General features: G+C 38.0%; 1 protein-coding gene across 2 annotated transcripts; it reads left to right on the top strand.

The window, feature by feature from the left end:
• Positions 1-902: 902 nt before the first annotated feature.
• nmd3 (NMD3 ribosome export adaptor) lies at positions 903-21810 on the top strand. Of its 2 annotated transcripts, none has more exons than XM_044118632.1 (16): positions 903-1411; positions 1766-1847; positions 3057-3191; positions 3307-3403; positions 10271-10351; positions 10826-10954; positions 13216-13306; positions 13995-14073; positions 14347-14443; positions 15441-15558; positions 18322-18467; positions 19576-19688; positions 19923-19995; positions 20171-20277; positions 21009-21079; positions 21388-21810. In XM_044118632.1, the coding sequence occupies exons 2-16, from the start codon at positions 1804-1806 to the stop codon at positions 21519-21521; spliced, it is 1515 nt and encodes a 504-aa protein (XP_043974567.1). In that variant the 5' UTR covers positions 903-1411; positions 1766-1803; the 3' UTR covers positions 21522-21810. The 2 variants fall into 2 exon arrangements, with proteins under 2 accessions (XP_043974567.1, XP_043974568.1); XM_044118633.1 differs by having other exon boundaries at positions 1408-1674.
• The last annotated feature ends 1034 nt before the right edge of the window (positions 21811-22844 follow it).

Here is a 22844-nt window from a genome sequence, read left to right as displayed (position 1 = left end):
GAATTATATAAGCAATAACTACTTCTTGAGGAAAAAACTGGCTCGCTAGACACATTTTAAGATATAATTTGGTTCTCATGACTTAAGTTCTATCTCATGTACTCCAGTAAAATCCCAACAGAACAAAAGGAAATCAAGACCCTTGAAATATCTGATTTTGTTGTGTGGTCTATGGTGATAAAGGCTGCTGAATTCTGTAATAAAATGAAATAACATTTCCACAGTCTTTTGTAAAACAATAAAAATCTGAAATATAAATTCCCAACTTGGACAGGGATCCTGTATATGTCTGGAATTAAAACAGATATAAACAGAGCAACTAGAAAAATGTCCGCTGATAAACACGAGCTAACAAAAGGAAACATTAACATTAAATATTGTGATAAAATGTAAACTAGTCATGTTATGTTTACAATTTAGTCAGGTACAATAAATCTGACTACATAAAAAAACACAAACAGTTTCTTATGGAATAAACACACTCAAACTCTCATATAAAATACCTTACGCTTGTAGCATAGAAGTCAGCAAGTAGATAAATCTCATAGTTATTTAGTGCGGGGAACAGAGGATGGGAGAGGGAGAAAAGGTTCGTTCTGGTGCATGCAGTCATGTCTGGATGTTCAATTTATTGTGACGTGCTAACGAAAAACTAATAAACCATTTTTAAAAAAGAAGTTAACAAATGAGAAGTAAACTTATTCCACAGCATTATTTGGTAAATGTTTTCTGTACTGAATTACCTTTGATCACAGTAAAAGGTACTTAAGTATTTTCTCGCAACCAACAAGCAGGATTGGTCAAATTTCCAGTTCCTAAATAAATCTGACTGTACCTGAAGGCATCCAAGCAAGTGCTTCTGACAGGTGCATTCAAATACCCTTGAATTGTTGGGGACCGGCTGGATGGGGTTTCATTATAACAAATGACAGCATTAGTAACTGGAGACGTGCAGTGTTGCATGCTGACTTGAGTTTACTGACTTAGGTTATTCTAGCTACCATTCTAACTAGGTCCAACAAAACAACAACGTACGCTTTTATTAATATTTTTCATTATTAAATTTTAGCCAATAACTGAGTAAAACAGCCTGTTATTTGTCTGAAAACATATACAATTTTCAACTATAATTTATATCACTCTCTGTGATATGAATTCAATTATTTATGTGGCCTAAATGTAATATATTATTATAGAAACTCCACTATATAAATAACAATAAAAAAGGACATATTTTAACGATTTTAACGACGTTATTTTTCATCACTTGGACATATTGGCGCTTTAAGGCTTGTGTTTGCAGTCAATTTAATCAGGCAAAACGAAGGCAGCAGAAGCTTCTCTCGGGGTCCTTTGTGACGCTTCCCACCTCGGTCCTCGTTTGTAAAAACGTGGAGGGCTCCGACTGAGGGTATGTCGGGATTTATTGTTGTTTCAGACATTGCTGTTTGCTTGTCAGCACTCGGTTAGACCACTTGGAAGTAAAACAATGTTTGGCCGGTTGTTTTAGTTTATTCTTTTGTTATTTTTCTTTAGAATTACTCGGCAACCGAGCAAGGTAGCCTTCTATGCTAAAAGTGTGCTACTAAAATCCAGAACATCAGCGATGTTCGCAGGTTTTAAGTGATCAGTATTGTGTTTACAAGTTCGATCGTACATACTTGTCAAAAAACGGTATGAGTTATCGTAATGTATTAAAGCTTAAATGTCTCTAGGAAAGCGTACTTTAGTTGACCAAATGCGTCTCTCATGTTTCTGTCAATAGAAATCGGGAGGTTCTTCTGTGATTTGTCGACCTGAGAGATGGAGTACATTCAAGCTCCAGCTGCCAGCAGTCAGGGGAACATGTGAGTTAAACAAGTGGAATCCAACCTCTGACTTGGTTACATGTATTTGGTACGACAAACATCCTTTGTTCTCTCATGATTGCTATTCACAAAAATCAATGGTGACACAATTATTACCTAACAAACTAATTCATTTAAATATAATGGGCACATTTCTATTCAAACTTTAAACATGAAATCAGAATTTAAAGGAATTTTCGATTACTAATCTGTCACTTCCCTCATAAATACTTCTTGTACTATTTCTGTTGGAGAACCACAGTAGAGAGAAACACAGAAAAGTTCAGCTTGCCACAAGAGCTGCTGGTCATAATCTACACCGCCATTTCTCATCCACAAAACAAAATGGGACCAAACTACAACGACTAACTAAGTGTACAGTCATTGCCATTAATACAGAATTGATTTAGCAGTTGCAAGCCTGAGTTGAGCATTCTAGTGTTCAGGTCAGGATTTTCTGTTTGTTGCATTGTGAACCGTATGAGCCAATTACAATATTTTTTTGTTCTTTTTTTGTGTGTGTTTTAACACTGAAGGAACATTTTCACAAATGGATACTGCATTCACTCTGTATGCTGCTGGTTTAATAAAACTCAACCTGTCAGAATTGATAATGAAATAATAATACTGTCATTACATTGTGCTTACACACAGTCATTTATGGTATCAAACTCTACCTTCCCCAGCTGGCTTCAGGGAGGCCTCCTTGTTTTTTTTATTATTTAAAGAAAAATGTAATTACTGGGTCTGTTTTAGGACCTTCTTTTCTCTTTTACACTCTGTGCAGTGTGTCTTTTCAAACAGGAAATCTCAGAAGAGATGCATAGGAAACGTTCTAAATATATGTCAACAACGGCATGTGTGATTAACTATGCAACTGTATCTTATAGCCTACTGTTAAAAGCAGCACTGATCAGAGTAAGCATATAAATTAGATTAAGCAGTATATGAAGTAAATTGCAAAAAGTAGGTATAAATATAAGTATCAGAGTAATTGCGAAATCAAAATAAAGTTAACACTACATATTGGGTTAAGAGCCAAGCTAAATATCTGGTGAGGTAGTATGGCTGGAGAAAAATTTAAGGTGTTAAAAATGAATTTAAAAATTCTGTAAAATTAACTCAAAGTCATGCCTTCAGGACAAATTTTGCATCATGACGGACACGGGAGGTCTCCGGCTCTGTTAAAGTTTGTTTTCTCCTGCGCAGCCTGTGCTGTACCTGTGGTGTCCCCATTCCTCCCAACCCTGCCAACATGTGCGTGGCCTGCCTGCGCACTCAGGTCGACATCTCCGAGGGAATCCCCAAGCAAGTCACGGTTCACTTCTGCAAGCAATGTGAACGGTTCGTTTTCTACATGTGTTCAAGACCCCAAAGCAGCTGTCCGTTTTACAGCGCAAGATAGCAAATCATTGTTTCTGTAGTGATTTAGAAAGCCCGCTTGTTTCCTGTAAATCAGGTACCTGCAGCCTCCCGCCACCTGGATGCAGTGTGCTCTGGAGTCGAGGGAGCTTCTCGTTCTTTGTCTGAAAAAACTTAAGAGCTCAATGACCAAGGTAGGGTTTATTCTTATCTTTCTACATTTTAAAAGACCTAAAGTGCAAGAGAGTCACGGTTTTAGTCTGAGGCATGTGTTGCTAAGAATGAAATGCTTGATAAATTATAAAAGAAGGGATTTCAATGCAGAATTGCTTTTAGCATGTGAATGACTGTGAACTAGGCCTGTCGCGATAAACAATAAATCAATTAATCGTACGATAAATTAAAAGTATCGACGTCATTTTAATTATCGGCGTTATCGTCTCTTCCAGTCTTTTTCTCTTTCTGTTGATGACACTGAATGAAAAAAGGCTCAACTCCGCTGCTCTCCACTGACCCTCCCTTCCTCATTTCCTTAGTTTAATGTCCAGTTCACACTACACCGTCTTAGAGCTGTCGGTCGATTGTCGGCCCATTTTCAAAACCTGAGAGATCACACATTAGCCGACAGAAATCCTAGGTATAACGGTTCGATCGATCGTGTCATGTGGTGTCCAACAATGGGCACAAAATAATGGCTACAAGTCCAGTTAACTAATTTTAAAACCAGGCATTAATCAATGCTTTACTACCTGCAATGCATGTGGCTCTAGTGTCAGCGTAACGTCCTGACTGAATGAAAATCATTACAACCGATTTATGTCCCGTTAACGAAGAACAGCTGAAAAGTTACCGGGTTCATCAACGTAGCGATTTCGCTCCAACTCCTCCCCTCGTCATTTCTATATTCTTTGCACCAAATGTTTTATAAACATTAATGTTGTTTCCACATATCATCTCCAATGTCCGCTGGACTTTGGGTTGCACCGTGTCAGTTGTTTGGGATTCCCCTCAATAATTTCCCCTCAGAAAACACGAAGGAGAATCCAAGCTTTCTGATTGGCTACCTGTCACATTCAACAGGCAGGTTAACGATCCCAGTGGGAAAAACCCCTGATTTAGATTGGAGGGGCCACAACGATCTACCCTAACACACCACACACTACAGGATGATAACAAGAGACAATCTTAGTACGATCAAAGTTCTAAGATTGTGTAAGGGGAAAATGTAGGTGTGAACTAACGTGTAGTGTGAACTATTGCATCAGGTAGTCGATGTTCCATCTTCTCTATTTAAATCTAATGATTACTGAAGGGCAATATGGTAAACAGACTTTATAATCTGCACTCTTTTGGTTGAATGCAGTATTTATTTACACTTTGGCTTTATGTTATTTCATTTTTATTCAAGTACATTTTTGTTAATGGATACTGAGAATCCATTTTATTTTTGTTTTTGGTTGTTTTGTTTATTTTATCAGTTCCAGTGTTGGGTGTTCTTTTGAAAATAAAGTGTATCTATTTTTGGTAGGAAATCACATATATCACATCATTTCCATTAAATCAGTGTACAAAGGTCTTCAAACAATATTATCGTCTATCACAGGGGTGGGCAATCTTGGTCCTCGAGGGCCGGTGGCCTACAACTCTTAGATGTCTCCCTGGTCCAACACACATGAATCCAACAGCTGAATCGCCTCCTGAGAACAGTCAGGTTCTCCAGAGTCCCGCTAAGGACCTCATTATTTGACTCAGGTGTGCTGAAGTAGAGTTGCATTAAAAAGTTGCAGGAGACCGGCCCTCGAGGACTGGAGTTGCCCACCCCTGGACTGTCACAATAGTTTTAGAGACAATTAATCACTCAGCAAAATTTGCTATTGTGACAGGCCGAAATATATATATATCTATATATCTATATATATATATATATATATATAGATATATATATATATATATATATATAGAGAGAGATACATATATATCTATCTATATATAGAGATATATCTATATGTAGATATATGTAGATATGTAGATTTAGATATCTATATGTAGATATCTATACGTAGATATCTACGTATAGATATCTATATGTAGATATATATACACATCTTTATATAGACAGATATATCTATCTATATATCTATATAAATCTATCTATATAGATAGATAGATAGATTTATATAGATAGATATCTATATAGATAGATATATAGATATATCTATATCCATCTAGATATAGATATAGATCTATATCTATATGCAGGTATATAGTATTGATATTATAAAAGTGTCAATTTGCATTCACTAAATCTTTTTAGACTGTGGCAGGAAGCCGGAGCACCCGGAGAGAAACCTGCAAACTATTTATAAAGTTTAATTCCAAAATTAATTTTTTATCTGCACCTAAAGAGAATTTAGAGAGACCAATTAGACAGACGTGATTTTATACGGTGTGAGGAAGTCAGAGCGCCTGGAGAGAAACTTCAGACAAAAAACTGTTAAGATCCATTCACTAGGTGTATAAAAGTTTCCAATTCTTCTATTTAAAATCCCAATATAGAAAAACGAAAACAGAAAAAAACAATGCTAAGAGAGAAAAGTAAGGAATTAGTCGCCCAGTAAAAAACAAGAGAAGGAAAAAACACCCAGCACAACAAACTAAACAAAAACAAAAATATTGGCATAAATTTCCCCCAAAATGTTTCTTCTTCTATTCTGCCGTATATTTCAGGACCCCAATTTTCTGTCTGACTCACTTCCATTTCTGCTTCCTCAAAATGGCCACTTGTTTCATCTTCTGCGCTGTTCTGTTCATCCAAATTTAAAGGTTCTGGCTCCTCTCCAGAACTTTCTTCATCATTCTGGAGAGGAGGCCCAGGAGAAACCGTCACTCTAGTTGTATTTAGGTGGTCACTCTGAGGTTCTGCTGGATTCACTCGCTTCTCGTAAATATAAATGAATCCGTTTTGATACATATCCTCTCTGCAGGGTTCACCAGCAGTGAGGACATGTTCATCCACCACCTGTATAGTCTGTTGTCCTCGAATCAAACAGGTGTAGAAATGTTCTGACTTAACATCTCCACAAATGATGGAGGACAGACTGTACAACTCAGTTCCACTTTCTCCTGGTACCTCCAGGACTGGATTTGGAACCACTGGAAATCTTCTTTCGACCCACCGTGGCAGAAAGAGAACAATCACATTATTGTTGCTCAGGATGTTTTTGCGATTTAAACTTGACCTGCAGTTTGAGCAACAAGGCTGGCCCCACAAATTTATCCAATAATTAAAAAGTGAAGCGGTGTCGTTTAGTGAAGTCGAGGTCGGAAGTACAACAATGGGGCTGTTATTCAGTAGTAGTAAGAATGATTTTCCACATCTGGTACAAGTGTTTTCACTGTACATTTCGCAATCCGTGCTGCCACCGTATGAATCGAGCCAGACAAGAACAGACTCCAGTAAACAAGAAATTTCAAACTCTTTCCCCAACTCTGGTGATGGTTGTCTCTCCCTCAGTTCCATTAAAACCGGGGAGATTTCTGCTGGGCCAAAGCAATATCCAGGTTGGTGGACGGCAGTGTAGATCAGACTGGCACAGTTCGGGATAGACGATGCCTCTTTGAACAAGTGTCTCCGAGCCAGACACCGTCTGGTGACGCTCAGGTTGAGGACACTTTGAAATCCGGCACTCATCCAGCTGATGTTGAAGTGGTTTGCAAATGTACAGATGTCGCTCTCTATCTGTCTCATTCCACTTTGATCCTCATCAACAACTTTCCCATCCGGGTCAGTTTGTTGCTGAGGACCAGTGCAGAAATGGTTTCCCAAGACTTTTCTCTCGTTGTGAGAGACAACTACCCCAGCCGGGGTAGTTTTGTCTTTTGGAAACGTTAAAGAATCATCATTATCTGGGGTTTCATTGCTGTTCCTGTCAGTGAAACTAGCTTCCCCGTCCGGGGGGCAGTTTAATTCAGGTTCAGCAGAAACCCTACGCTTTAACGATGAGTTCATAGATAGATCTAGGACTCTGTTTTCATTGCAAACGCTGCGTCCCTCTGAAACAAATTCCTCGTCCGAGGAACTTGTAAAATCAGAGGTGCTGGAAAATGTGCTGGAAATCAAAGGTTTCTCAGTGAATTCAGCCCCAGAAAAAACTTTCCCAGCCGGGTCAGTTTTTTCTTTGGGAACAACGGGCAAATTGTTCCCAGAGACTGAATTCACATCCTGAGTTGTGACGACAGACGATGTCTTAGTCAAATCCAATGCAGAGGCTTCATGGTCAACTTTCTGGTTGACAGAGCAAACTGACCCAGCCGGGTCAGTTTGCTCTCGGGGAACCGCTGAAAGTTCATTCTTAGCAAATGAAGTGCTCTTGTCCTCAGTACTGCATTCTGAAATCTCCGTTACATTATTGTCGGTGTCTTCGAAGAAAACTGGCTCCTCTTCCAGGCAAACTTTCCCAGCCGGGTCAGTTTGCTGATTGGGAACCATTGTAGGTTCGTTTCCAAATGAAGTGTTCTCATCCTGAGACACACTCTGGTCCACGTCCTTCCCTGGGAGGTAATGGTCACACAATTTCTTCATTCCTGTTGTAATGAGGTAACCAAGTCCCCAACCAACAGGAAATATTAAGGGATAAGGCATCGCTGTAATACTAAAAATCTTTGTCTGACACAAAGCTTCGTTTCTCTGCACTGTTTAGATCCTGACTGAAGATGAACTGAGTTACACGCATTTAAAGTCTCATAGACCTTCTATGATGTCATCATAGAAGGTCTGTGATGTCATCAATGACCTCACTGGAGTTCTGGTGCAAGGTCTTGCTTCTGATCGTTGCTATGGAAACGATCACATCAGTTCTGCATGACTCAAACTATAGATGAAATAATGACTAAATATTTAAATAATGTCATATTTTTAAAATTTATTTAACATTTATTTATTTGACAATAGATTTTTATATGATTGAATTGTTTCATTTGTAGTTTTCTGTATCTGCTGTGGTATAAATTGTCTTCATCCAATTATCCATTACTATTTTTTAACACAATCCTTTGGTAAGCTAGCTGCACCAAACTATGGTCCGGGGATCCCAGTTTGAGAAAGATTGGTTTAATCAAATCTATTCTACTATTATCAAACACTTTGATCGCTCTGATTTAAGGGGATAAATCAGATGAGATTAACAAAGATTTCCCAAAATGAAAAAAGAAATTAAATGATCTATGCAGTTTGTCTTCAAGCAGCGAAAAGGTGCATAGACTCTGTAATCATAGTGATAGAGTCTATATTTTATTAAATGATAACCTGATAAAGAAAAACCTACTTTGAAATATATATTTCAGGACCGTCAGCGTTAATACATGATCTGAAAAGTTTAACTCGTTAATGTTCCTTCCACTGAAGCGCCAATTTACTGTTAACAAAATGACTCATTTTAAACCGTTTTGAATATAAATCATAGAAAACTGGCGTGAGACAATAAAAGGCTTTCTAAAACGGTTTAACGGTTCGTTACATAAGTAGCGAACCGTTAAACCGTTTTACGGCGTTAAAACTAACCGTTAAAAAACTAAACTTGCTACTTACGATGCTAGCGCCGTTCCAGAGTCGACTTTTACGTCACTTCCGTTGACTTTATATATTTTGATTTCCTGTTACAAAGGTCACTGATTGGAGATGGAAATATTAGCTGAAGGGTTGTTGTTTACTATACTACCACAGTGTAAGTCACATATTCTGTAATGATTAATAATAATGGATAATTGTTTGTCTATTCTTATTCTAGAGATTCTATGAAGTGTAAAAACTAATTCATTGGGTTTTTCTGTCATTTTTTTAAATAAATTGATCAAGTTTTTTTCATTGGACATCAAAAACAATATGTAAAACATTTTGAAATGCCTTGCTGCTGAAATGTGCTATACAAATAAAATTTGATCGATTGATTGATAGTGTGAACTATTGCATCAGGTAGTCGATGTTCCATCTTCTCTATTTAAATCTAATGATTACTGAAGGGCAACATAGTTTACAGACTTCATAATCTGCACTCTTTTGGTTGAATCCAGTATTTATTTACATTTTGGTGTTTTTATTCAAGTACATTTTTGTTAATGGAGACTGAGAATCCATTTTATTTTTGTTTTTGGTTGTTTTGTTTATTTTATCAGTTCCAGTCTTGGGTGTTCTTTTGAAAATAAAGTGTATCTATTTTTGGCAGGAAATCACATGTATTATTATGTAATTTCCATTAAATCAGTGTAAAAAGGTCTTCAAACAATAATATCTATGGAAATAGTTTTAGAGACAATCGCTCAGCAAAATTTGCTTTCGTGACAGGCCTACTGTGAACTTACAAAAGTGTTTGCTCTAACACTTATAATCTTGCACGTTTGCTTTTTTGTTAATAGACGCACTTCCTTGCAAAAGTACCTCTTGAACTATTTTGCCTTTAGTTGCCTAACAATCTGAAACTTTGATGTATTTTACTGATGATTTATTGTATTCTTAAAAATGATTGAGTGATTTTGTTGTGAAATTAATCTTTAAAATGTTTCCTGGTAATATCTGGATGTATTTTTCGTTACTATCATTTAGTTTTATTCCATTGTTTAATAGGATTTGTGTTGTCTTTTGTACCATACTCTTGTATATTGTATAGAACTATTTTTAAACAAAGGTTGCAGATATGTTATTAATATAAAAAAACACTAGTGTTTAAAGTTTTGTACAAATAATGATCTAAACAGTGTGGCATGCTTTTATTTACAGTATAAGTGGCCATTTGTATTTAGACCCTTTGACTTGGACCCATACAAATACAACATAGGCAACCAGTTGCTTTCAGAAGTTAAGTGGACCGTATGCAACTTATGATGCATTGATACACACAGTGGAAACTGTCTTAGCACTACTGCAGGAGCTAGAATCTGCAGCCTCCCTACTAATGCATTTGTTCAACGAGGTATTCTTGACTCTTGATTCCCTTCGTTGTCTGAAATTTAGAGCCAATGGATGACCAGTTCAGTTTGACATTTCCTCCTCCTCCATAATTTTCCAGGTGCGGCTTATCGATGCCGGCTTCCTGTGGACGGAGCCCCACTCCAAGAGGATTAAGATGAAACTGACCATCCAGAAAGAGGTAGGACAGAAAGGACGGGACAAGTGTGGAACAGTGACATTTGCAGAGATTAAATCTGAGTCGTGGCTCGTTTCTTTTAAATGGTAATTAGCAGTGGAGTGCAATTGTATAGATTTCCCTGCCTTTTAGCTAATAGTGTGTGTTAAATTATGCATACATCTAATTGATATCTTAATTACAGCAGAGCAGCAGATCTATTTGTTTGAGGGGAGCCGGTTTTACATGTAGCTGTTATCTCATCCTCTTGACCTTTAGGAAGAACTTGAGCTGCTGGACCTCTCAGTGTCAGCTCTTTTGTGCTGATTGTGAGCCTCGCTTTTGGCTCCAGTTTGAAGTTAATCATAAAATAATCACTGGTTTAATTTTCAAACTGCTTGGTTAACAAGTGAGTTTCGATAATTAAATGTACTCGGTGTGGGTCGTTAATGCATCCGGTGCATATGCAGTGACTAATGGCTGTTTTTGTCGCTGCAGGTGATGAATGGGGCGATCCTGCAGCAGGTGTTTGTGGTGGAGTTTGTCATCCAGTACCAGATGTGCGACGACTGCCATCGTGTGGAGGCCAAGGACTTTTGGAAGGCAGTGGTCCAGCTGAGGCAGAAGGTTTGTGTCGCTCTTCTGCTGATCTGACTATATTTATTGTATAATTTTAACTCCTGACGCATGAGTCTTCGTAGTAAAAACCTAAGGTTAGATTTACCAAATTAGTCTGGGTTCAGAAAGTTTTTTGATGTAAATCACACATACTGACACACTGCATAATATCTACCTGTGATCATTTAGTAGACTTTTAATCTCTCACTGTTTTAATTAGGTACTTATGAAGCGACAAGGCTTTTGTTTTGAAAAGGCAAAATATGTTTTTGGTTGCAGGGAGGCGCATGTAGCGGCACATGTTAACTGCATTTAAGATATTTATGAATTTAAACAAACGTCCTGCTCCTAGCAGGGCTAATTTATCCCATTTGGTGAAAAACACAGTCGGGTAGTCTAGATCAGGCGCTAAGTTTCTTGTCTCCCTCTGGTTGCAGGATTTCTTATCCATGTCATTTGTTTCATAAAATTCCTATGTTGTTTAGAAAACTCTTGAATCTTAATTTAATCATCTTTCAAGTCTGTATAAAAACAAATTTGGGTGTAAAATAAAAAATAAACAAAAAGCTCAAATTTCCAGACTTAGAATGTATTCTGTTAGTTGGAGGGGAAAAACAATCTGAATTTGGGACCCGGTGTGTTTTTCATTAATTTGTAACTAAATAGTTCCATTTGCCACACCACTCACTGAAAACACAATCAATTTTAGTTCTCGTTGCTGAAAAATAACTTGCATACAAACATTTTTTAAAATCTGCAACAAATAAAAAGTAGCAATCAGCAACATGAAAGAGAAATTAAAACACGCAGCAACAAATAAAATTGACATGTGAAAAGCAAGATGTCCGAATTTCTTTTGATATGAAAATAAATTCAGAAACTAATGAGATCAGTTTATGGGAGAACTTTTTCCACAATCTGTGGCATCTTGCTAATAAAGCAGAGGGAGTGAGATTGTACATCTGGATGCCATCGGTGTAGAAATGAAAGTCAAATATGGTACATTGTAATGATGTTTCCGATTCACAGCACATACAGAGAAAAGAGGTCAGAGCTCGAAATGGACACTATGAGTTTCTCTTGGAGAGAGAGTAAGATGGATTAAATACAACAAGTCTTCCTTTGGATGTATAATCTAAGCTACTGAGGAGCTGTGCAGCAAACACCAGCCTCCTCCCAATGTTAGGATCCGTTTTTTCAAATGCAGCTCTAATTTTCATAATTTTTGTTGAAAATCAGAGCTGCGTTGTCATCTGGTTCTTGAGTTGGCAACATTTTATTTACCAGTTTTAGAGCTACTAATGCTAAAAATGATTCTTTGATTGTTTTGGGGTTTTTTGAGTTATTGGCAGAGAATCCAGAAATTAATGCAATTGAAGTTGAAAATCAAAAAGGTAATTAGACCTTTTTTTTCCCCACCTGTGGAAACTCCTCGATCAGGCATTCTTATATGTTGTAGCTTTTATGCCAGATTAAAACAGGGATGCTAATATTTTCTGTAATTTTTAACAGAAAATAAAGGTATTAAAGATAACAAAATGATTCGATGAATCTGTTTTTAGCGTAATAAAGCACAGTTGTGAACCGACAAGCCTAAGCACGTTTTTCACACTTGCAGTTCCGATTCTTTGGTCTGAATCAATAAAATTTGGTTCCACAGAGAGGAAATTAAATGCAAATTAAAATACTCAACACGCACTAGTGTTCAGTATTTTTACATGTTTCTGAGGACTGAGAGCCAAATTCAAATACAGGAAGCAAATGCTATTTTCCAAGCTAGTCGAAAGCACAAGGAATGTTGTCCTGTTGGTGCTTTTTCAGAAACCATTTCAGACAAAATTATTTGATAAATGTACCAAATAGATTTTGAGAACACATCATGGAAGTTGATTAGAGCTGTATGAACTGATGTGCTGCCTTTGTTTAGTTTGTTTACGGCGTCCCACAATGCAACACACACCTGACTAGGGGAAGGTGTTTGCCTTGGTAGCTGACAAAACAACATTTTTTTATTCTGCTGAAACAGAATATGTTCTCATTTGGAGTCAATAAATGTAAAAATGCCAGAATATGTAAAAAAAAAAAAAAAAAAAAAAAAGATAAAAATGAGCTTGAAATGAAAATAAAAAATATGAAGTTTGTTGAAAAAGAAAAGACTAGAAGGCTGTTTCTACTTGATAAATAATCTGTGAGGTTTGTTTCAAAATGCTGTAAATGAATATAGTGTTTTTTGTTTCACTGTATTCACATGAATTTGTCTTTTCTTTCAGACTGTGCATAAAAAGACTTTCTACTACTTGGAGCAGCTGATCCTGAAGCATAAACTCCACCAGAACGCCTTAAACATCAAAGAAATTCATGGTAGGTGTTGTGTGTTTTGTTTCTTGTTTTCCTCATGTTTTCAGATTTTACTCCCCTGGAGGGCGTGGCTAGTGTTCTCATCTGGGTCTTTAATCCAAACTTGGACTAAACAGTGGGGAACTGGCCTGCGAGTTGGCACGGAGCATGCCAATATCTCAGGTGTTAATTAGCGCTTCCTGTACCAGAGCGCGAGCCGCGCATGTCTATCGCTGGCGCCAATCGCTTTCCACAGCTGGCCTCAGGAGGCCCTCATGGCGACACGCGTTGTGCATCTAATCAGAGCGCTGCAATCAGAGCCGCCACTTCAAACCAGCTTCTAGCAATGCAAGCTCTCTTCTCGCCCTTTTTAGATATGCTAAGAGCTACTCCAGGCAATCACACGCTGCGACAGCTTAGCAGCAGCTTTTTTTTTTTTTTGCACTCTTGGACACGATGCGAAAGTGGAATTTGGCTCTAAAGTGTAATCTAAATCATGTCTGTGTCGTGGCAGGACTTGAAAGCTTTATGAAGGTTAAAACATCTGGCTGCCATATTTTCTTCAGCTTTCCCGCATGTGTGTGTGTGTGTGTGTGTGTGCTTGCTTGCATGCATGCTTAGCCTACGTGCCCCGCAGCAGTGATGACCGGTGAAGCACCTGTAATTAATTTGCTGGTGGAGCTTGTTTGATGGTGTTGGTCTTCTCTTGCAGAGGGCATTGATTTCTACTATGGCTCCAAGCAGCACGCGCAGAAGATGGTGGACTTCTTGCAGTGCACCGTTCCCTGCAGGTGAGCATTGCTTCTCTCTGGGCTCAGAAGGAGAAAGAAACCTTCAGTGATGAGATTACGCTCAAGAATTATCATAAGATGATAAAAATGTAAATTTGGTCATAAGAAAGAAAAAAAAAACACTGGCTAGAATTATTACTTGCTTAAATCAATAGTTTCTATACATCAACATTTTTTTTATAAAAGTGTGCTAATTTAGTGTTTGAGTTTCTAACTTGTAAAAGTAATTTCTGTAGAACTTGAAACCCGTTATTTCCCACATGTTTCTTTCAGGTCCAAAGCATCCCAGCGCCTCATCTCTCATGACATTCATTCCAACACATACAACTATAAAAGCACCTTCTCCATGGAAATCGTTCCCGTCTGCAAGGTATGCTACAGATCTATTACTATATTTCTGGCTTTTCATATTAGATTGGATATATTAAATATATGAATGAACAGACTGGAGTTGGTTTGTTTTTAGCTTTACTGTTAGTTTTGGAGATCCACCAATCAGAGATTTGTTTATTTCCAGTTTCTGGGTTTAAAGTTTGAGCCCAAAACACATTTCAAGTCAATAATTGAAGCTGATACTGAAAATATCAAACTTTGAGTCTTTCACTTTAAGTGACCACTTCCACAATGAATAGTTCTTTTGTCTTTTCAGCATTGTTGATACTTTTCACTAAACATTTATCATATTGTTTATTATGAACAGTTTCTTATCTCCATAAGAATTTTGAACTATATTGTCATATCAATGAATTTCAAATTATGTTAAATGGTGGAAAAAATCCAAGATTTGCAGTATTAACAAAAATTGTATTTTTACTCTTTGTCCCACCATAGCATCAATAAATATCAACAAATTAACAAAAATATGATTAAATGGAGTTTCTGTGTGCAGTTTAGTGATACAGATTACGCTCTAAGTGAGTCCCAAAGAAGCATGTTTTAAATGAGAATTTTTTTTTACCATGGTTTTATTATTGTTACTATAGTACCATAAAATTCAAAATCCATATCGACCACGCCTACTTTTCATGGATTTGAAGAGAAAAAAAAAATCTGTCTTTAGATTTTCTGACTGCTCAATCAAGAAGCAAATTAGCCATTAGCTAAATGCATCTCTTATAAATATGTTAGAAATAATAGCTAAAAGTTAAAGTATTCTCACATGTTGCTAGAAACCCAAACCGGGTCAGAAATGTTTATTAAAACAGTTGCTCAAAAAAAAAAAAAGTTAAATAAAATAAAATGTGGAAAATAAAGCCTGGATTGATTTAAAAACTGAAACTAAATGTTTGATAATCTGATTATTTTATTTTCAATGAACCTGAAAGACTCGGTTTGATCCAATCTTGTTTTGTCTGCGTGGTTGTCAGGACAACGTGGTTTGTCTCCCACCACGACTGGCGCAGAGCCTGGGGAACATGGGTCAGATCTGTGTGTGCATCCGGGTCACCAGCACCATCCACCTCATCGACCCGCGGACCCTGCAGAGTGAGTTTTAACACCAACTATGACTGCTGTGCCGTTAAACAATTTGGTAAAGTCCAGGTGAAGAGGTCGTAGCTTTCTACGTTTCTGTTTGGTTAATTTAATTCAACATTTGAGTTAAATGTAGGCACTCCTGTGGATGCAATTAGCTTACATTGAATTTGTGACTCAACTAGGTTGCAGTTTCTGCCTAGACTGCGAAAACACAAAATCCAGTATTGTTGTGCAAAGATGTCAGTACACTTGAAATAAGACAAAACTAACTTGCAAGTAATTTTTCAGCAATATATAGAAACTTATTTAAAGTCTGTAATGCCTTAATATTGATGGAAAAGTACTAGTTCCATTGGCAGATTATTTCAATTATAACTTTGGAAAAACGTCTTATAAGTGAAATACTCTGACAAAGGAACTAGTATTTTTCTAATAGTCTCTATAATGCTATGACCTTTAAAATCCAAGTGGGATGTTTTCTATCCTCCTTCTTTCATCCAAATGTGACAAATTCTCCTGGCGCTGAGACTGTAAATTAATAGAGGTACAGGATGTAAGTAGCTGATGTTTCCAGTCTGCAGATTTTGTGCACAGGATTTGGCCTGTATGTGTTTCATAACTCACAACTGGAACTCATTCCACAATCATCTCTGCACCCAAATCTGCTCCAGTGTTTGAATACTTTGGCTCCAACACACCAGGCCTCATTTATCAAAGAACATTTCTGTTTCAGTTTCACACAGTTACACTAACTCAGTGGTTCTCAAAGTGTGGGGCGCACCCCCTGTGGGGGGCGCAGTGCCTTTACAGGGGGGCGTCGCAGAAAGTGGTATAGATGAATGAAAAAAAAAACCAGTTACACACAAGTGTTTCACCGTGAAGATGGTTTGTAGTTTGTTTTCTTCCAACCTGAAGTGTGAAATAAACTTCAGTGGAGTTTGAAAACAAAATATGTGTATAGGTCTATGTCTGGTTGAACGATGTGTGTGCCCAGTTGATTTATTTTCCTTTTTCTTTTTTGGGGGCGGAGGGGTTTATTGTAATCAATAGGGGGGCACAGAAAATCTTTGGGAAGCACTGCACTAACTGGTGTTTTTCTAAATGAATGAAGAGTTGAGTCATCTGCTCTCACCTACTGTGTGGAAGCTCAGAAAAGTATTGGGTTTTTATTACCTCTACATTAATTAAGTAATAAGGAGTCTGTGCTATTAGAGATGTAAATTTAAATGCAAGTTATCTTTCACTTATTTTGGTGGTTCTGAATATTCTGATGCTGCTCTGTGATGCAACAAGCAGCTAATTTTTCTCTTCATTGACTCAAACCTGCAGTCGTCAGTTTAGATACTGAAAAATCTATTTTTGTTGTTTCTCTGTTTCTGCCTAAAAGAAAATGAAAATGTTTCCTGCTGTATCCAGTGCAGCAATGACTTTCTGTTTCTGTTCCTTTTAGTTAATACTGGAGGTACTGTGGTGAGACGTTCATAGTCAGCGACCGATTTCTTGATTTCTTTGAGGTTCATGTTACAAACATTAATGTTAAACGGAAACATAAGTTTAAGACGTCTGTGTTTGATTAAAAACACAACTACATAAAGAGACATGTTGTTTGTCGATGTATATACAGACTAAGAAAGGTTTGATTGCAGCAATTAAAAATTGATTTGTTGTTACTTTGATAGTAAATATCTGATAAGTAGAAGTTAATCCTTTTATTTCCTCATTTTCTGTTTGATTCAGCACCACTGCCTCCCTCCTTAGGAGACTTTAACACATTTTCTTTCTCTTGATAGATGATAATTTTTCACTTTTACTCTTTTAGGCCAAGGAATTTACTAGTTTTACGGCTTCTTAAAAAGATTAAAAGCTGAAATGTGCTCACAATAAAGACATATTTTCCACTGAATATAACAAGCAACTCTTTTTTTAAATCACTCATTTCTTCATTTATTTTGTGCAGCTGTTCAGTTTCAGCTGTGCAAACAGTCTGAGAACAGTTGCCACAGGTTACAGTAGGTATTTGTGTGCATCTTCTCGACCTCTGGTTCATCTGACTCACTTGCCTTCATTCGCAGCAACATTAAAGACACAGAAAGTCGCCTAACAAGCCACTTTTACATGTTTGAACCATTTTAATTTCATGTTTTTCTTCAAATTCCTGACAAATTTAAGCAGCGTGAGGATGTGCCTCCACGGTTGGTGCAGCTATTTGTTATGTGAGCAAACCTCTGACATCCTGCCACGGCACACATGTTTTTAATTGCACTTCAAAGAGCGGCGGGTTTGCCTTGGTGCAACGTTTCTGAGCCGACTGAATTGCTGAAACAGCCTTGGGCCTGTGGAGCAGATTCAGAGTCGTTCACTAATTAACTTGTTTTTGTTTGGGTTTTTTGTTTTTTGTTTTTTTTTTTTTTTTTGCTTGCGCAGCTTATTTGTTGTAGAGAAATTAGAAAATTCCGTGGAATTTATTTAAAGGAATAGACAGATGGAAAAAATCACACTGTGTAAAGTGTTCACATCCTAAGGAATGACTAGAAAAACAAATGTGCTTCTAAGTGAGCATTTAGCCTTGATTAGATTTTTATGTTTGTTTTTTAGTTAAATATATTCTGGTTGAGTCAATAGGAATGACTTCCTATTTATTATTTGTTTACGTCATTCTTTTACAATTTAAAATTAGCGTGTCACATGATGACTTACACTCTAATTGTGAATGAAAAGGGAGTAGTTTGAAGAAAAAATAAAATCTCATATAGTCTACCCTCATCACACCAGTTGCAGAAGTGGATGGGAACACGTACTGGCGTAACCCCTTCAACAGTCTCTGTAGCCCCCGGCAACTGGAGGAGTTCATCGTAATGGACGTCGACGTCATCAGAGACCAGAAGCTGGGCGCTGGAGCTGGCACGAGGTCCAACAAGGTGAGGCTCTGGGTGGTGTGTGTTGGTGCAGAACAGTTTGCAATGCAGGGGAACATTGCTCTTCTCTTGGAAGGGAAATCGATAGCAGACCATTACGTTATCGCTGAACCTGTATGCGGGACTCGAGCCAAGATGACAGAACCGCACAGGAGGGATTGGAGTTGGGTTCCCATCTTCCTTCCTCTGTCTGGATGCTGCGCTTTCATTGATGTTTTCGAAAAGAGCCAAGAGAAATGTTGTTTTCTCACAAGTTTTCATTGAAAGAACAATAATTAATTAGCTTAAATTCATGTATTTAAATTAAGCCCTTAAGATCATCTTAATTTTGTAAAAAAAAAAAAAAAAAAAAAAAAAATTAAGTCGGCCTTTAATACTTAATCACTTTGCTTACATTTTGTTGTGGAATATTTAAATTCCTCTTTAGTGTTTTGTGAGATTTTTTTTGTCTCACAAAGACATTTTCATTGCATTCTGTGACTTGTGGTGCATGAAGCTACCAGAAGCTAGCTGCTAACACATGCTAGTTATCTGGCAGGTTTTTTTTTGTTTTTTTTTTCTTGCGTCTATCGTGGGTAAGTGCAAATTTCTCGCCTGTTGGCTGGAGGACATTTGTCTTCGTCATTGGCTCAATTTTGTTGCCAACCTGTACAATGCTACATGTATTCAGGACTAAAAAAGCCTTGGCATTATGGGGTTAAGACTGTAGAGCGCACTATGCAGTGTGAGCACAAAGCTGCTGCCAAGAGCCACAAACAAACCCCCAAAATTTCAGGTTTGATCTCCTGGTGGGTTACAGGTCCCCTTTAAGAAGCCTGTTACAAGCTGAGTTGTCAAGTTTAGCTCGATTTAGAGAGGAGGAGCATTAGTCTGCTGCTTCAGAAAACTTCTCTCTTTGCAAAGGTCCTCAGTAGAAGCAAATGTTCTAAAGACTTTTTCAGATATTCTAGACATTGTAGCAGCAGTTTTAATCCTGTAAATCCAGGAATGCTTTAAAAGCCATTCCTGGATTTAAACCATTCTTGGATTGACTGCCCTGCAGAAACTACTACAGTGAGAAAATAAAAGTTGTTGACTTCCGATTAATTAAACCTGTACATTTATGTCGCAGCACACACTGGCTGAGGTGTGGGTGCAGAAAACCTCGGAGATGGATTCGAGTCAGCAGTATCACTGCCGTACATTCCTGGGACATCTGCTTAACATCGGAGACCTGGTGATGGGGTGAGTGTGTGGGATCTGTGTCAAGATCCGATGTGTGCATTTGGGCCAAATTGTAATTGCTACATACCATCGTTTTGCTTTTTTTTCCCACTTCTGATCTCTTCCTAAATAAAGAATCTGCCAAGGATGGCAACTTTTTTGTCCTAAATTTGCTTGATTCACAGTGGAAGCACTGAATCGAGTCTGGGTGACCTAATTTCTGCGTCTGACACAAGCTTTAACATTTTTCTGCAGGTACGACTTTGCCAATTCCAACATCAACGATGAGTACCTGAACAAAATGAACCCACACCATCTTCCTGATGTGGTAGGTTTTCTCTAAGACTCCCTAAAATCCCAGATATTTAGGGTCTTCTTTTGTTCTTACAAACACTGCCACCTTGTGGCAAAAGAAAACACTGCCTCTAAATCTGTCAATATCATAGGATCCTGTTCTCATGTTCTTGTCTGTATTCGAATACTTTCCCTTTGGACTGTAAAAGGTGCTGATCAAGAAGAGTTATGACCGCAGCAGGAGAGTGAAGCGCAGGAACTGGAAGCTGCAGGAGATGGCCAGAGACCGGGAAGGCATGGACACAGACGACGAAAGGTGGAATCTCAGTTTTTCCTCTCTGTTCTGTCCTGCAGTTTCATAAAATTCACCTATTTTTTTTACTTTTATTTTTTTTAATTGGTGAATTTATTTGAGATTCACAGCAGGATGTTCGTGGCGGGTAGCCTGCTGACTGCTTCTGAGCAATTTTTAGATTACTTTCATCTGCAGATTTATTTTTCATCCATCCATTTTCTGTTCACCCCTGTACCTAATGGGGTCAGGAGGGTTGCTGGTGTTCATCTCCAGCTACGTTCTGGGCGCGAGGCGAGTTCACCCTGGACAGGTCGCCAGTCTGTCGCAGGGCAACACAAAGACATACAGGACAAACAACCATTCACACACACACTCACACCTGGGGAGAATTTAGAGAAACCAATTAACCTGACAGTCATGTTTTTGGACTGTGGGAGGAAGCCGGAGAACCCGGAGAGAACCCACCATGCACAGGGAGAACATGCAAACTCCATGCAGAAAGACCCCGGGCCAGGAATCGAACCCAGGACCTTCTTGCTGCAAGGCAACAGCTCTACCAACTGTGCCACTGTGCAGCCCAGATTTATTTTTCATTTAATCTAATGCTCTCATCTAAATACTTTGGATAGCTAAAATGTGACTAATTTGTTGATGGATAGTTCAAAAACATCCTAAAAATCCTGTTAATGTTGATTTTCTTGTGTGCGCAAAGTTATCTACCATTATTTTGTTTTTTCCTTTTCTCCCTTTAGACAATACCAGGATTTCCTGGAGGACCTGGAGGAAGATGAGGCATTGAGAAAAAATGTCAACATCTACAGAGGTGAGTCCAATGTAGCTTCAGTTCAGCAAAAAAAAAAAAAAATCATATTAACTGTATGATCATATTAACTGTAGTTTGGTTCAAATTCAAAAAAATCTATTTGAATAATTAAATACAGCCTTAATAATAAGACAATATATTTAAAATTAGTTTACCATATAACATGTGGATGGAAAGTACTATTTAATGTCACTTTTGCCAGATTGCAGCTCAGTAATTGACGTCTACTGCTTAATTGTTTGTAAAAATCACTCATTTTAAGACTTAGATTTTATTTTAAAATGAGTGACTTTTCCTTCCTTCGTCAGATACCTCAAAGATCCCAGTAGAGAGCGACACCGATGATGACGGAGCGCCGCGCATCTCCCTAATGGAGATGATGGAAGAGCTCAGCCTGGCGGACGCTACCGGAGGAGAAGGTGCCGACATGATGACTGACTGACCAGCTCTTTCATAGTTCTGCGTGGCTTTGACATTAATTGTGTCAGATTCATATCTGCTTGATGGAAAAAGCGACTACACACATCCCTCAGCACAATAAGGACAGAGAATGTCTGATGAGGCAGTAAAGAGTTTTTTGAACTGTGGTGCAATGATTTGTAACCTCACTGAAGCTCAAATTTACTAAGAAACTAGCCTTTCAGTCTCACATTAATTAAATGATCTCATCTCTGTACCTGTAAATACTCTATCTAAAATCCAAATAATAAAAAATACTATATCAAAATAAATGTGACCTTTATATTTTTCCTTTTTGCTAAAATATCCACCAGAGGGCGCTTTGGGCAACAAAAACAAAATGGGGGCAATGCATTCATGTATCTCCACTTGCAGTAAGGTGAATCAGTAGGTCACATAATGGTTGCATTTGGCTTCTGTGGCCAATATGCAAAACCTTTCATTTGGAAAGCTTGTTGAAGTAAGTAACGTTCAGTACGTGCTTTGAAATCTGATGGTGCTGGAGATATAAATTTGATTTATAATTTAGATTTCAATGGAACCATTGTCTGTGGCCACTCCACCTCTCCAGATCATCTACGGTTATTGGCTGTACGTGTCCTTCCGCACTTCATCAAGGGAACATTTGCATTTCTCACCTGAAATCAACTTGTGTATGTAAAGGAACTCGAAGAGATGGCTGTCAAGTAATGAATTAAAGCTTTGAGGTCATAAAGAGTTTATGTTGTTTTAAGGTTACAATATCGCAGCGATTATAAAATGGAGATATTGTTTGTGGTGCATGACCGCGTGCAAAGAAAGCAAACTGAAAAGCGTCGCATGTGAAAACAGGGTTTCCGCGCTGTAGTAAAAGGTAGTAAATTAAATTAGCTCAAATTAAGGCCAGTAAAAGGTAGTAAAAGGTAACGAGTACAATTAAAGCTGCAAGTAGCCTCGAACGACCCTCGCAGCTCAGCGCCGCTCCAGCCTATTGGCGAACGCGGGGATCCCAGCACAGCCGCCCACTCACCACCGCAGACGTTCTCGTGCACTTCCCGCACCGATGCCCAATGCGACCTTTCTGTCTGATGAGGTGTTATTTCTCTGAGAACTCAATTTCTCAATCAATCTCTTTGTCACTGGTGGAGTAATACTGACCCCTACTGGCGAAATACTTATTCATCATCCATGTGTTGACTGGTCACTGTTTTCTCTGATGCAAGTTATTTCTCTGAAAATTCAGTTTCTCCGTTGGTCTCTTTGTCTTTGGTGGAGTAATACTGACCCCTACTGGCGAGTTACTGAAACACAATGACTGCTGATGAAT

This window comes from Gambusia affinis, linkage group LG06 (genome assembly GCF_019740435.1).
Source record: "Gambusia affinis linkage group LG06, SWU_Gaff_1.0, whole genome shotgun sequence".
Classification (NCBI taxonomy): Eukaryota; Metazoa; Chordata; class Actinopteri; order Cyprinodontiformes; family Poeciliidae; genus Gambusia; species Gambusia affinis.
This window is presented reverse-complemented; position numbering and strand designations above follow the sequence as displayed.